Source organism: Oryzias latipes, chromosome 2, assembly GCF_053564925.1.
Source record: "Oryzias latipes strain Hd-rR chromosome 2, Olatipes_Hd-rR_3.1".
Classification (NCBI taxonomy): Eukaryota; Metazoa; Chordata; class Actinopteri; order Beloniformes; family Adrianichthyidae; genus Oryzias; species Oryzias latipes.
Window position 1 is genome coordinate 4,830,758 of NC_136238.1, and position 15,488 is coordinate 4,846,245.

The window sequence follows — 15,488 nt, forward strand, 5'->3', positions numbered from 1 at the left end:
GTGTATTTCTGTGCGTCCAGCACAAACAGTGATAGAAATTCACGTTGGAACACGGAATCCGTGCAGCCAAGATGCACATTGCTGCATTGCTGCAGGTATTCGGTCACAGGCTAAATGTTGTCTGTGGCATGGATTTAAGGTTCAAGTCCCGTTAGCCGTCACTCCTAGGTGTGTGGAGTGTGTTCCTGCTGTTGGCTCCTCTCCCAGGGAGCAGTGAGCTGCAAACACAGCCGCGCTCAGGAACCATTTGGTGGTTGAACCCTCACCTTCATCAGCCACAGTTGATCCTTGAAAAGCCACTTGTTGTTAAAGCTCCATTTGATTGGCATTTTGGAGCTTTCCACAATCCATGAACAGCAAGTAGAAAGCGTCACGCGCTGAACTGAGGAAAGTTCCACCTGCTTTACACCAACAGAAACTCTCATCACTGATAGTTCCAGGTTGAACTTCTGCCACAATTTCACTTTAAATCTCATGTTAAACTACTTTATTTTTATGTTTTTGCTTCCAAAATATGAACATTTCATGACTTTTCCAAAACTTTACAGAAGATTTCTTTGTTCATAAACTTTTCAAGGACCTGGAAATTACATTTTCAGAACTTTTCCAGGTTTTCATGACCGTATGAACCCTGTTTAAAGCTGAACTTCACATTCTATTTGTCCATCAATGACATCAAGATTTCCATTGCAGTCTAATCAATCTGTTACTTAGAATTTCATTCTTCAACAGTCTCAGTTTAACATTGATGTTCTACTGATCAATATTGTTCTCTGAATACAAAGAGTTGATCCACGAGGAGAGAAACTGAGGCTGAAAATGAATGAGTCAATCTGAAGAATGACTTGATGGAAATTGGAGAAAACCAGCAGAATCCTGCTGATCTGAAAGTCTGTCCTTCAAAATAAAGGCCCTGGAAATGTCTCCTACTGTGGTTCCTGCTTCTTTCTCATTCCAATCTCTAATCAGACAGAGACTAAGTCATTGGAGATTTCACTTTGTTGAACTTCATTTCCAGCCTGATGGAATTCAGAGTTTGATGACATGTAGAAATGTCTCCTATCTGAAAGATTTAGGGTTCAGCCTGATGCCTCTGAAAACAACCCTGTTTTTCAAAATAAGACAGTATCATCTATAAACTAATGTGACATTTAAGATTAGTGTTTTATCCACAAACAAAGACATGATTCCAGTGACAATCCCTGCATGCAGTGTCACACAGTTGTCAGAAGGGGGCGTTAGAACAGACTGTCTTACTGCAGATCAGTCTGTTCATCATCTGAGTTCAATAGTTCAACATGAATAGAATCTGATGAACAGAAGAGATGAGTTTCTAATAAAACTATTGTTTTTCCATCAGGATTCAACAGAGACCTGGACCTGGACGTGGATGTGGATGTGGATGTGGATCTGGATATGGATATGGATCTGGATCCAGCAGTGTTTCCTTCAGGAGTGACAGATCAAAGCGTCATAATCCAGACTTCAAGGACATCCATTCAGGACTGATACAGTAAGTGTTTGTCAGAGTTAAAGGATTCTGGATTCTAGTTCAGATGATCTGTAGTTTTCAGATGAAGGACTTGAGGTCTGGTTCAGTACTGGATCTCTCTGATCAGACTCACTTGGAGCATCATGTGTGTGATGAGATCTTTTCAGTTGAGTCTTCTGAGAGTCTCTGAGAGACATCAGAGATGTTGGAGAAGAAAACATGTTGACTGCTGACTCTGACTGACAGCAGCTCCAGTCTGATTCCAACCAAATCAGGAGAAAAGTTCCAGTTTTCTCTGCTTTGCTAGATTTTCTTGGTGGAAATGTCTGACTTTGGTTTCATAGTGTGGCTGATTTCTCCAAGTCTGACAAAGTTGACCACGCCCACAACGTGAGCGTCCAGCAGGTCACCAACAGACTTTGCTGCTTTGTTTCCAATATTGTCGTCTGGATTGAGCCTCAAATAAAATAACCGGTTCTTACTGGTCAATATTGAATTCTTCCCCAACGTTTTGCTCTGTAATGTTTATGGATAAAGTAGGAAGAAGAAAACAGACTGGAGACATGGTGACAAACACAGTTGTTGCTGATGTCATTGGCGTGTATTTCTGTGCGTCCAGCACAAACAGTGATGGAAATTCACGTTGGAACACGGAATCCGTGCAGCCAAGATGCAGATTGCTGCATTGCTGCAGGTATTCGGTCCCAGGCTAAATGTTGTCTGTGGCATGGATTTAAGGTTCAAGTCCCGTTAGCCGTCACTCCTAGGTGTGTGGAGTGTGTTCCTGCTGTTGGCTCCTCTCCCAGGGAGCAGGGAGCTGCAAACACAGCCGCGCTCAGGAACCATTTGGTGGTTGAACCCTCACCTTCATCAGCCACAGTTGATCCTTCTCCTTGAAAGCCACTTGTTGTTAAAGCTCCATTTGATTGACATGTTGGAGCTTTCCACAATCCATGAACAGCAAGTAGAAAGCGTCACGCGCTGAACTGAGGAAAGTTCCACCTGCTTTACACCAACAGAAACTCTCATCACTGATAGTTCCAGGTTGAACTTCTGCCACAATTTCACTTTAAATCTCATGTTAAACTACTTTATTTTTATGTTTTTGCTTCCAAAATATGAACATTTCATGACTTTTCCAAAACTTTACAGAAGATTTCATAGTTCATAAACTTTTCAAGGACCTGGAAATTACATTTTCAGAACTTTTCCAGGTTTTCATGACCGTATGAACCCTGTTTAAAGCTGAACTTCACATTCTATTTGTCCATCAATGACATCAAGATTTCCAATGCAGTCTAATCAATCTGTTACTTAGAATTTCATTCTTCAACAGTCTCAGTTTAACATTGATGTTCTACTGATCAATATTGTTCTCTGAATACAAAGAGTTGATCCACGAGGAGAGAAACTGAGGCTGAAAATGAATGAGTCAATCTGAAGAAAGACTTGATGGAAATTGGAGAAAACCAGCAGAATCCTGCTGATCTGAAAGTCTGTCCTTCAAAATAAAGGCCCTGGAAATGTCCCCTACTGTGGTTCCTGCTTCTTTCTCATTCCAATCTCTAATCAGACAGAGACTAAGTCATTGGAGATTTCACTTTGTTGAACTTCATTTCCAGCCTGATGGAATTCAGAGTTTGATGACATGTAGAAATGTCTCCTATCTGAAAGATTTAGGGTTCAGCCTGATGCCTCTGAAAACAACCCTGTTTTTCAAAATAAGACAGTATCATCTATAAACTAATGTGACATTTAAGATTAGTGTTTTATCCACAAACAAAGACATGATTCCAGTGACAATCCCTGCATGCAGTGTCACACAGTTGTCAGAAGGGGGCTTTAGAACAGACTGTCTTACTGCAGATCAGTCTGTTCATCATCTGAGTTCAATAGTTCAACATGAAGAGAGTCTGATGAACAGAAGAGATGAGTTTCTAATAAAACTATTATTTTTCCATCAGGATCCTACAGATACTTGGACGTAGATCTGGATCTGGATATGGATATGGATATGGATCTGGATCCAGCAGTGTTTCCTACAGGAGTTACTCTTCAAAGCGTCATAATCCAGACTTCAAGGACCTCCTTTCAGAATTGGAACAGTAAGTGTTTGTCAAAGTTAAAGGATTCTGGATTCTAGTTCAGATGATCTGTAGTTTTCAGATGAAGGACTTGAGGTCTGGTTCAGTTCTGGATCTCTCTGATCAGACTCACTTGGAGCATCATGTGTGTGATGAGATCTTTTCAGTTGAGTCTTCTGAGAGTCTCTGAGAGACATCAGAGATGTTGGAGAAGAAAACATGTTGACTGCTGACTCTGACTGACAGCAGCTCCAGTCTGATTCCAACCAAATCAGGAGAAAAGTTCCAGTTTTCTCTGCTTTGCTAGATTTTCTTGGTGGAAATGTCTGACTTTGGTTTCATAGTGTGGCTGATTTCTCCAAGTCTGACAAAGTTGACCACGCCCACAACGTGAGCGTCCAGCAGGTCACCAACAGACTTTGCTGCTTTGTTTCCAATATTGTCGTCTGGATTGAGCCTCAAATAAAATAACCGGTTCTTACTGGTCAATATTGAATTCTTCCCCAACGTTTTGCTCTGTAATGTTTATGGATAAAGTAGGAAGAAGAAAACAGACTGGAGACATGGTGACAAACACAGTTGTTGCTGATGTCATTGGCGTGTATTTCTGTGCGTCCAGCACAAACAGTGATGGAAATTCACGTTGGAACACGGAATCCGTGCAGCCAAGATGCAGATTGCTGCATTGCTGCAGGTATTCGGTCCCAGGCTAAATGTTGTCTGTGGCATGGATTTAAGGTTCAAGTCCCGTTAGCCGTCACTCCTAGGTGTGTGGAGTGTGTTCCTGCTGTTGGCTCCTCTCCCAGGGAGCAGGGAGCTGCAAACACAGCCGCGCTCAGGAACCATTTGGTGGTTGAACCCTCACCTTCATCAGCCACAGTTGATCCTTCTCCTTGAAAGCCACTTGTTGTTAAAGCTCCATTTGATTGACATGTTGGAGCTTTCCACAATCCATGAAAAGCAAGTAGAAAGCGTCACGCGCTGAACTGAGGAAAGTTCCACCTGCTTTACACCAACAGAAACTCTCATCACTGATAGTTCCAGGTTGAACTTCTGCCACAATTTCACTTTAAATCTCATGTTAAACTACTTTATTTTTATGTTTTTGCTTCCAAAATATGAACATTTCATGACTTTTCCAAAACTTTACAGAAGATTTCATAGTTCATAAACTTTTCAAGGACCTGGAAATTACATTTTCAGAACTTTTCCAGGTTTTCATGACCGTATGAACCCTGTTTAAAGCTGAACTTCACATTCTATTTGTCCATCAATGACATCAAGATTTCCAATGCAGTCTAATCAATCTGTTACTTAGAATTTCATTCTTCAACAGTCTCAGTTTAACATTGATGTTCTACTGATCAATATTGTTCTCTGAATACAAAGAGTTGATCCACGAGGAGAGAAACTGAGGCTGAAAATGAATGAGTCAATCTGAAGAAAGACTTGATGGAAATTGGAGAAAACCAGCAGAATCCTGCTGATCTGAAAGTCTGTCCTTCAAAATAAAGGCCCTGGAAATGTCCCCTACTGTGGTTCCTGCTTCTTTCTCATTCCAATCTCTAATCAGACAGAGACTAAGTCATTGGAGATTTCACTTTGTTGAACTTCATTTCCAGCCTGATGGAATTCAGAGTTTGATGACATGTAGAAATGTCTCCTATCTGAAAGATTTAGGGTTCAGCCTGATGCCTCTGAAAACAACCCTGTTTTTCAAAATAAGACAGTATCATCTATAAACTAATGTGACATTTAAGATTAGTGTTTTATCCACAAACAAAGACATGATTCCAGTGACAATCCCTGCATGCAGTGTCACACAGTTGTCAGAAGGGGGCTTTAGAACAGACTGTCTTACTGCAGATCAGTCTGTTCATCATCTGAGTTCAATAGTTCAACATGAAGAGAGTCTGATGAACAGAAGAGATGAGTTTCTAATAAAACTATTATTTTTCCATCAGGATCCTACAGATACTTGGACGTAGATCTGGATCTGGATATGGATATGGATATGGATCTGGATCCAGCAGTGTTTCCTACAGGAGTTACTCTTCAAAGCGTCATAATCCAGACTTCAAGGACCTCCTTTCAGAATTGGAACAGTAAGTGTTTGTCAAAGTTAAAGGATTCTGGATTCTAGTTCAGATGATCTGTAGTTTTCAGATGAAGGACTTGAGGTCTGGTTCAGTTCTGGATCTCTCTGATCAGACTCACTTGGAGCATCATGTGTGTGATGAGATCTTTTCAGTTGAGTCTTCTGAGAGTCTCTGAGAGACATCAGAGATGTTGGAGAAGAAAACATGTTGACTGCTGACTCTGACTGACAGCAGCTCCAGTCTGATTCCAACCAAATCAGGAGAAAAGTTCCAGTTTTCTCTGCTTTGCTAGATTTTCTTGGTGGAAATGTCTGACTTTGGTTTCATAGTGTGGCTGATTTCTCCAAGTCTGACAATTCCACTGGTTTCTTTTTCTGGAGAAGATTCAGATGAACATGTTCTCCTCAGTCCAGAAATGCTTGAAGAATCTTTTCTAGCAGTTATAACAGAAGCAACATTTCTAAAAGTCAATTCAACATTTAATCCTTTCATGTCTAACATAATTTCTAATGATATAAACATATTCTTTAGTGTTTTTTCTATTTAAGTTGATGCTAAATGAAAACTACCAACAGATCTATGCAAATTCTTTTGACTTATATTATAACCAAACATTCATAAATAAATAAAAATCACCTTCATACATGCAGGCTCAAAATTAACCCCTAAATCCCTAGTTAAAAAACATTGTGAAAACGTTTGAGCTGCCACAAATGATTATTAATCAAGTAAGTAATGGCCAATCTGCAGTTATTTACCCCATTAGCCTAATGACAGCAGCAGCAGCAGCAGCAGCAGCAGCATGCTACCATCACAGCTTATTTAACATTATGAACTAATATACATCAGCAAAACACAACAAAACCTTTGTGTTACAGCAGAGCAGACAGACACACGAATCATAACTAATGTTACAAGTTAAGGCAGAGCAAACGTTAAAGAAGAAAATCTTAAAAATGACGTTATTTGCAACATTTGGGCCTACTTCAGGCTTTGTCATCAACCAAAATAAGGTTTTTCCTCTGCAACGTTGTTGTTGCAGGGCAGGTAGCATTAGAAAACATGCATCTAGCTGTGAGGACAAACCCTTTTCTTTGTCTCTTTTCTCCTTTTTTTTTTTTTTAGTCACCAGATGACTGAACTTTTTTCTCCATATTTCAGATGTTTTTGGCATTTAGCAATAAATGTCTTCACTAAGGCATCAAGTCCGTCGGCTAAACCAACTGTCACCTTAGTGACAACATTGTTTTGTGTTCCCATTTTTTATTTGAGCATTTCACCTAAATGCTCAAATAACCCAAACAGCACGATTTCTTATACCTTTATTAAAATTTAGCTTAGAAAATCTCACCGTATGACTGACTTTTTAAAAAGTTTATAAAGTAGATCCCACCCCTCGCCCTTGTCCCCCACCTGGCCAATTCATTTGGAAGCGTCCCACAGGTGAACTGATTCCCCTCAAACCCTACTCCCCCCCTTTTTTTCTTCACACATTTCCAGCAGGAGCGCGTGCTGCTGCACCGAGGGGCGCCAATTCGCTACACGGCGGTGTGGGTACCGGATGTTCTCGGGTTGTCGGATGTTCTCGGGGTCCTTCGGGCTCCTTCCAATGAGTTATATCACTAGAGGAGACATCACGTGGTTCCTCATGGGAGGAGAGCACCGCCATCTTGGTGAGGTCAAGTTTTGAAGACCAAACCACTTTTTATAACATTTAATAAAGAGCTCTGTTTTTGCTTTCAATCACTTCATTATATGAAACAGAAGAATGGCTTGAAATTGCTTAGTTTTGTTCAGAAATACAAACTTCACGAGTACCCCTATCTAGTATTAGACTATGTTCCTTTATTTTATTTTACTTATGTTTTTATTTATTTGTGTATGTTCATTGTTTCTTTTTTCCCCCTCTATTCTTTATTTTCTATGTTAATATGTTATGTTTGGCAATGGTGACTGATCTTCGAGGCAATATTGATTACATCGTTATTGTTCGTTGTTAACGTTAATGTCATTGTTAATGTATGATACCGCAATTGTCAATAAAGTTTAAAAAAAAACTTAGCGACGTTAACTCATTGGTCGTGGCAACTTACAGCCAATCAAATAGTGTGACGTCATCATTGGTCGAAGGACCCCGAAGGACCCCGAGAACATCCGGCAACCCGAGAACATCCGGTACCCACAGCGGCGCAGTTTTTATTTTTTCATCAGGCACTGAGCCGCGGCCCGCGACTGTCGCCCCCTCTTGAAGAAGATCCAGCCAGGTTTTTGTGCATGCGCAAACGCGGACAAGCTCCGTACTCACCTGTCAGCCGGCACCCTTCACCCCGCGCCCCCTGCCTTCTTCTTCTCAAACACATTTGAGTCTACTTCTCAAAGACAGGAGAGAGAGAGCGCAGCTGCGGGGCGCCGCCAGGTTCCAGGCTGTTAAGAACTCCGTGACATAAGTAAACCAATAGTGGTGCATACATTATTTTACAAGGGCTGAGCCGCCGGCTCCGTCCCCCTTTATTTTTGCACCCCAGGCAATCGCCCGTGCCTAAAACCGCTACTGGTTGAATTGGAGCATTTTCCATTGGAGTGAATGGAAACTGACTTGTTTGTAGAACATGCTAGCTGTGACATGACTCTAGTTAGTTTGGTTTCAACCTACCAGTACAGACAGAATGGAGCTGATTGCTGCTGATTCTCCACAGACTGGACCAGCAGAGCTCAGAGACTCCCAGTGGTCCGTCTGTCCAGCAGCATCAAACACAGCTGGACTCCATCTTTCTGGTCTGTACATGAACAACAACTACTTTCCCATCATTCTGTCCACAGTCGTCTCCATGCTGCACTTTGCAGACCAGTGGATTGTCAGAGTGTCCAACATGGAGCTGATGTTTGGCTCCATGACTTCACTCTGATTGGCTCATTCATCTGGAATTCTGTTGCAGCTGCTGGAGGACAACATTGTCACTTTTGTCAAGAAGGAGCTGAAGAAGATCCAGAAGCTTCTGAGTCACAGGGAGGAAGAGGAGGAGCTGGAGGCTGAAGATGAAGAGCAGAGGAGCAGCAGAGAGTCAGTGATGAAGATCACAGTGAACTTCCTGAGGAGAATGAAGCAGGACGAGCTGGCTGATGGACTGCAGAGCAGTAAGAGGATTTCTCTGAAGGTTTCAGCTGCTGAGAAATGAAGATTTCCTGATGTCTCAACAGGGATTCAAACCCTCATCATTCAGGGCTGCAGAGACTTGATTTACTGTTTGTTGTCTTCATTCAGGATCTGCTGCTGCAGTTTGTCGACATGAAGTCCAATCTGGTCTGAAGAAGAAGTTCCAGTGTGTGTTTGAGGGGATGGCTAAAGCAGGAAGCCCAACCCTTCTGAATGAGATCTACACAGAGCTCTTCATCACAGAGGGAGGAAGAGGAGAGCTGAATGAAGAACATGAGGTCAGACAGATTGAAGCAGCATCCAGGAAAGCAGACAGAGCAGAAACAAGCATCAGACAAGAAGAGCTCTTCCAACTCCCAGCTGGAAGACCAGAACCAATCAGAACCGTGATGACTAAGGGAGTGGCTGGCATCGGGAAAACAGTCTTAACACAGAAGTTCACTCTGGACTGGGCTGAAGGCAAAGCCCACCAGAACCTCCACTTCACATTTCCATTCACTTTCAGACAGCTGAATGTGCTGAAAGAGGAGAAGTTCAGCTTGGTGGAACTTGTTCATCACTTCTTCCCTGAAACCAAACAAGCAGGAATCTGCAGCTTTGAAGACTTCCAGGTCCTCTTCATCTTTGATGGTCTGGATGAGAGTCGACTTCCTCTGGACTTCCACAAGACTCAGATCCTAAAGGACCCTAGAAAGTCCACCTCAGTGGCTGATCTGCTGACAAACCTCATCAGGGGGAACCTGCTTCCCTCTGCTCTCCTCTGGATAACCACACGACCTGCAGCAGCCAATCAGATCCCTGCTGAGTGTGTTGACATGGTGACAGAGGTCAGAGGGTTCAATGATCCACAGAAGGAGGAGTACTTCAGGAAGAGGTTCAGAGATGAAGAGCAGGCCAGCAGGATCATCTCCCACATCCAGAGATCCAGAAGCCTCCACATCATGTGCCACATCCCAGTCTTCTGCTGGATCACTGCTACAGTTCTGGAGGATCTGCTGAAGAGCAGAGGAAGAGGAGAGCTGCCCAAGAGCCTGACTGAGATGTACATCCACTTCCTGGTGGTTCAGGCCAAAGTCCAGAAGGTCAAGTATGATGGAGGAGCTGAGACAGATCCTCCCTGGAGTCCAGAGAGCAGGAAGATGATGGAGTCTCTGGGAAAACTGGCTTTTGAGCAGCTGCAGAAAGGAAACCTGATCTTCTATGAATCCGACCTGACAGAGTGTGGCATCGACATCAGAGCAGCCTCAGTGTACTCAGGAGTGTTCACACAGGTCTTTAGAGAGGAGAGAGGCCTGTACCAGGACAAGGTCTTCTGCTTCATCCATCTGAGTGTTCAGGAGTTTCTGGCTGCTCTTCATGTCCACCTGACCTTCATCACCTCCAAACTCAACCTCATGAAAGACAAGAAGAGAAGATCCTTAACGATTTTCAAACTGAAACAGAGCAGTCCAGTCCAGTTGTACCAGAGTGCTGTGGAGAAGGCCTTACAGAGTCCAAACGGACACCTGGACTTGTTCCTCCGCTTCCTCCTGGGTCTTTCACTGCAGACCAATCAGAGTCTCCTACGAGGTCTGCTGACTCAGACAGGAAGTAGCTCACAGACCAATCAGGGAACAGTCCAGTTCATCAAGAAGAAGATCAATGAGGATCTGTCTGCAGAGAGAAGCATCAACCTGTTCCACTGTCTGAATGAACTGAATGATGGATCTCTAGTGGAGGAGATCCAACAGGTCCTGAGGTCAGGACGTCTCTCCACACATAAACTGTCTCCTGCTCAGTGGTCTGCTCTGGTCTTCATCTTACTGTCATCAGGAGAAGATCTGGAAGAGTTTGACCTTTGGAAATACTCTTGTTCAGAAGAGGCTCTTCTGAGGCTGCTGCCAGTGGTCAAAGCCTCCAACAAAGCTCTGTAAGAACTCTCATGAAAATCACCTTCAGTGAACAAATGAATCTGATAGAAACATGAAAGATTCAATAACTGCTGTCTGTCTTTGTTTTCTTCAGACTGAGATGCTGTGATCTGTCAGAGAGAAGCTGTGCAGCTCTGTCCTCAGTTCTCAGCTCTCAGTCCTCCAGACTCAGACTTCTGGACCTGAGTCTAAACAACCTGCAGGATTCAGGAGTGAATCTACTGTCAGCCGGACTGGAGAGTCCAGACTGTAAACTGGAGACTCTCAGGTCAGCTTTCATTCAAATGTTGATTCTCTACAGTGTAGGAGATGATCAGATGTGCTGCTGGAAATGACAAATTTTTACTGATCTAAAACATTTACCATCACCAGAATATCAGCTCCATGTTCATCAAATAGGTCCATGTTTCACACTGAAGCTTTTGTGGAGCTCTTTGTAGTAGAAATACACCGGATCTCTCAGCATCTTCCATGAGGAGGGCGGCTGGATAGCTCAGTTGGTAAGGTGAAAAGCTACCACACAGGAAACCAGGGTTTGATTCCCGGAGGGGAATGAACAATGGTACTGGGGGCAATTACCACATCAATGGCATGTATCAAGGGCAAGACCCTTAATGCAACTGCCTCCCAAGCGCGGTTCGTCTGCAGCTCACCGCTCCCCCAGATGATGGGTCAAATGCGGAGACGAATTTCCCTTTGTGGGATAAAAACAGTGTAGTTAAAAAAAAAAAAAAAAAAAACTTTTGACGGGAGCTTCTCACACTCACGGTGGGAGTGTCAGATTTAGAAACACACTGTTGGACAAACGTCCAGCAGCCACTTTGATTGATGGACGTGAATCTGATGCAGTTAAAACAAAAGTGGAGGACATGAATGAAGTGGGAGGATAGAGAGGGGGGGGCCATGGCACACGTCTGCGTAGAACTCTGTGACGTGTGGTAAGGTGAGGTTAGTGAGGCAGAGCCTCACCTTTCATAATCGTGATGAAATAGAAAAAGGAAAATGAAGTAAATATTATTTCCACTGATCTGTGTTAAATATCCATTTGCAGTCCAGTTTTCCACACTTTGTGAGGTTCAAATCTCTGAATTAGAGTGTTGATCACAGACGGAGCTGAATCTCCTGGTGAGGTTCTGGAGCTGCTGAGCCTCATGTCTGACTGCAGGACTCAATGTTAACAGAGACCAAACACTGCTGTAGGCCTGCAGAAAGGGCTGCAGGTGAGGCAGGCCTCACCAGCAGGGGGCAGACGTGAGCTAACAGCTGCTTTGTAGCTACACTGGTGCAGTAGAAACAGAATAAGAACGTCTGTCTCCATAAAGAGGAGAAACTCGTATAAAATAAAGGAAAATAAGGAAAACTTTCCAACAGATCATAAAGATTTAGTGGAGAAGGATCCACACATGGACTCATAAAGTAAAAAACAAATATGTCTTCAATGTTTATTTTTAAAGAAATAACATGGGAGTAAGTGGATAAAAATGTAAATAAATCATTTATTTTATTTTTATGATCGTTTTCACAGAAAACATTTGATAACTTATTAAAGCTCCAGAATTTGAAGTTGGAGAAATACTAAAAATAGTTACTGAGGGTCAAATGTGAGCTGAACACATCTGTATACTTAAATTTGTTTACAGCAGTGGTCCCCAACCCTTGGGGACACTTGGCACCGGGCGCGGAAAATTTTGGCACCGGGACGCACAGAAATAAAAAATAATTTCCATTTCATTCAGACAACTCTTGCAGTAGTAATAATCTTTATTTTCACATCTTTTAGTTTGCTTTCACATACTTTGTTGCTTTCACATTCTTTGACATTCACTTTCCTTTAAGTTAGCATTCACTTTCCTCCGAGTAAGCATTTTGCATTCCTCCAAGTAAGCATTTCATATTCCTCCAAGTTAGCATTTCACATTCCTCCAAGTTAGCATTTCACATTCCTCCAAGTTAGCATTTCACATTCTTTTAACTTTCCATTTCACATTCCTTTAACTTGTATTTCACATTAATTTGACTTTGCATTTCAATTTCCTTTTGGGTAATAACTACCCCCAACACCAATTTAATCAAAGTTGGAAAGAAATTAAATGTATATCAGTATGTAATCAGATGAAGTGAGTTTCAGAGGCATTCCATATTCAGACTTACAAGTATGACTGCTATGTGTGACCTGGCACCTTTGACCGTTGGGCCTGCTCCCATCCGAGCACAGCACCAAGAAGGGAACACACTATCTAGTGGATCTGCTATGTGTGACCCGGCACCTTTGACCATTGGGCCGCTCCCGTTCTAGTACGGCGCCAAGAAGGGGAACACGCTATCTAGTGAATCTGCTATGTGTGACCTGGCACCATTGACCGTTGGGCCGCTCCCGTTCGAGTACAGCGCCACGAAGGGAACATACCATTTATTTCAGTCAGACAACTCTTGCAGTAAGAAATATTTATTTGACATACTTAATTTTCCACATTCTTTAAGTTGGCATTCACATCTTTTCGTTTGGCATAAGGCTCAGTTCAATTCCATAAGAAATTTCCATAAAATTTTCGGGTAACAAAACCCCCAACACTAAAATCATCCAGAAGAAGAAAAATGTGAATGTATAATCAGTGTGTAATAAAATGGGGTGTGTTTTCGGCAGCATTCCATTTTCATTTCATTTCCCAGTATGACTGCTATGTGTGACCCGGCACCATTGACCGTTGGGCTGCCCCCGTTCGAGTACAGCGCCACGAAGGGAACATGCTATCTAGTGTATTTTCTATGTGTGACCCGGCACCATTGACCGTTGGGCCGCCCCCGTTCGAGTACAGCGCCACGAAGGGAACATCCTATCTGGTGGATCTGCTATGTGTGACCTGGCACCATTGACCGTTGGGTCGCTCCCGTTCGTGGAAACCACTAGAGGAACATACTATCTGAAAGAGAGAGGGAAAGAAATAAAAGGGGAGCCAACATAAAATTACTCATACCTGATCTTAGAACTTAAGCTCACTTCCGCAAAACGCTGTGCAGAACTATAATTTAAACTGCCAAACAACCCGTATGAGACACTAACTTAACATCCAATCCAAAGCTTCCGATGGCGTATTATGACATGCTTAACAGCCATTATTCAAACTTCTATTAAACTAAGAACAAGCTTGATGGCCATAAACTTCTTCCATTTTGGCAACTATATATACACGCGCTTAAGTAACATCCATTATTTCGAAGCTCCCAACGACAGTACAACAAACGAGCTTATTAGCCATAATTTTCTCCATTTGGCATACCAATTATAAGCGCTCAAGGAACATCCATTTAATTGAGGTTCCATCCAAATATTAAGAACCAGTTCAACGCCCATAATTACTATGCTTCAACGCCCATAATTACTATGCTTCATTGGCATACTACAAACAAATGAGCTTAAGAACAAAATTCGAGCTCCGCGCATACTATGATACAACTTAGAACAACATAAATTTTGAGGCTTCCACCTGGTCATAATTTTCTTTTAACATCTATAATCGAAGAATTTACATTCATTCTGCTGTTGACATTGATTGATTAATTAATTCAGTCAGAAGTGTCATTGGAATGCAGAGGAGGTCCACCGCCTCATCACTTTCAGTGCAGCAATGGGTATGTCGAGCAGTCATCGTTGCAGCACCAGACCTAGGAATGCATGGGTGACATCATTTCCTGGAAACGGAGAAGCTGATCGGGGCGTAGGGGTTCGCAGGCTCAGGATGCGATGCATAGATAAAAACAAAGCAGTATTAAGGCCCGTACACACCGGGACGAATATTCGCCAGGCGTTATTCGCCAGCGTTTTTCGCCACGTTTTTTGTGTTCACACCCAGGCGACTTTCGCTGACGATGAGCCGAGCGAACATGCAATTTCATTCCCTGACATTAGATGGCGCTTAATGTAAACAGAAATACTCCTGTACACAAGGTGGCGCTGCGCAACTTTACGCTTCTTAAAGTCGCTTTTCACTCAGAAGAAGAGAGCAAGTATTTACGCAATTGTCAGAATCAAACAAAGAAAACATGAATATTTCAAGCACCAGTTGCTCCAATTGGTGCTTGGTTCGGGGATATTTTATAATGTCCGTCATTATTTCTTCGTGGCAGTGTAGACGCTACTCGGCGTCTATCTTCTTCGCTGGTATGTGTTCTCAGCAAGACAGTTTTGTGTTTGAGCGCCCCCAAGTTGTGTTTTACTGTAACTTCAGAAGCTCCAGACACGTGTGCAAAAGCGCCATTCTCATTGGTCGAATAGATTTCGAAAACGAACCCGAGGCGTTTTTTTTTGACGCTTTGACGCGTGGCGTTTTTTCGCGTCGGTGTGCACACTCTTATTGGTGCCCTTTGTTTAGTAACGAGGCGTTAAACGTCGGCGAAAATCGCCGGCGAAATTCGTCCCGGTGTGTACGGGCCTTTAGTCTTGACAAGAATATACAAATAACCCAGAAACTGATCAGTTTTAAAATGATTGGGATAAATGAAATAACAGTGCTTTTAAAGAACAAATCTGAGAAAGTGAAATTTAGTAGATAGTTAAGGTAAAGACCCATTGTGGATTTATCACACCCTAGAAACCACCATAATTACAAATTCCAACAGTGAAATGATAGTGAAATATATAACCTGCACGAAATCTTTTTTTTTTTTTTTTTTAAACTTGTCCTGTCCAACAGCTGGGCAGGCAGATGAGAGCTGAGGGCCTCTTGTGTTGGACATATTTTACTTTGAGAA

The 15,488-nt window shown here is 42.6% G+C and overlaps 1 protein-coding gene across 3 annotated transcripts in view; it reads left to right on the forward strand.

Moving 5' to 3' along the window:
• The window catches only part of LOC144983713 (NLR family CARD domain-containing protein 3-like), a 66,094-nt gene that overhangs the window by 16,829 nt on the left and 33,777 nt on the right, over positions 1–15,488 (forward strand). For 2 of the 3 annotated variants that reach the window (XM_078930853.1, XM_078930857.1), the window contains exons 5-11: positions 1,361–1,513; positions 3,457–3,597; positions 5,541–5,681; positions 8,372–8,450; positions 8,612–8,810; positions 8,938–10,738; positions 10,834–11,007. In XM_078930853.1, coding sequence (XP_078786979.1) covers positions 1,361–1,513; positions 3,457–3,597; positions 5,541–5,681; positions 8,372–8,450; positions 8,612–8,810; positions 8,938–10,738; positions 10,834–11,007 — 2,688 coding nt within the window. The remainder of the gene's footprint in view (positions 1–1,360; positions 1,514–3,456; positions 3,598–5,540; positions 5,682–8,371; positions 8,451–8,611; positions 8,811–8,937; positions 10,739–10,833; positions 11,008–15,488) is intronic. The other variant, XM_078930859.1, reaches the window with a different exon arrangement.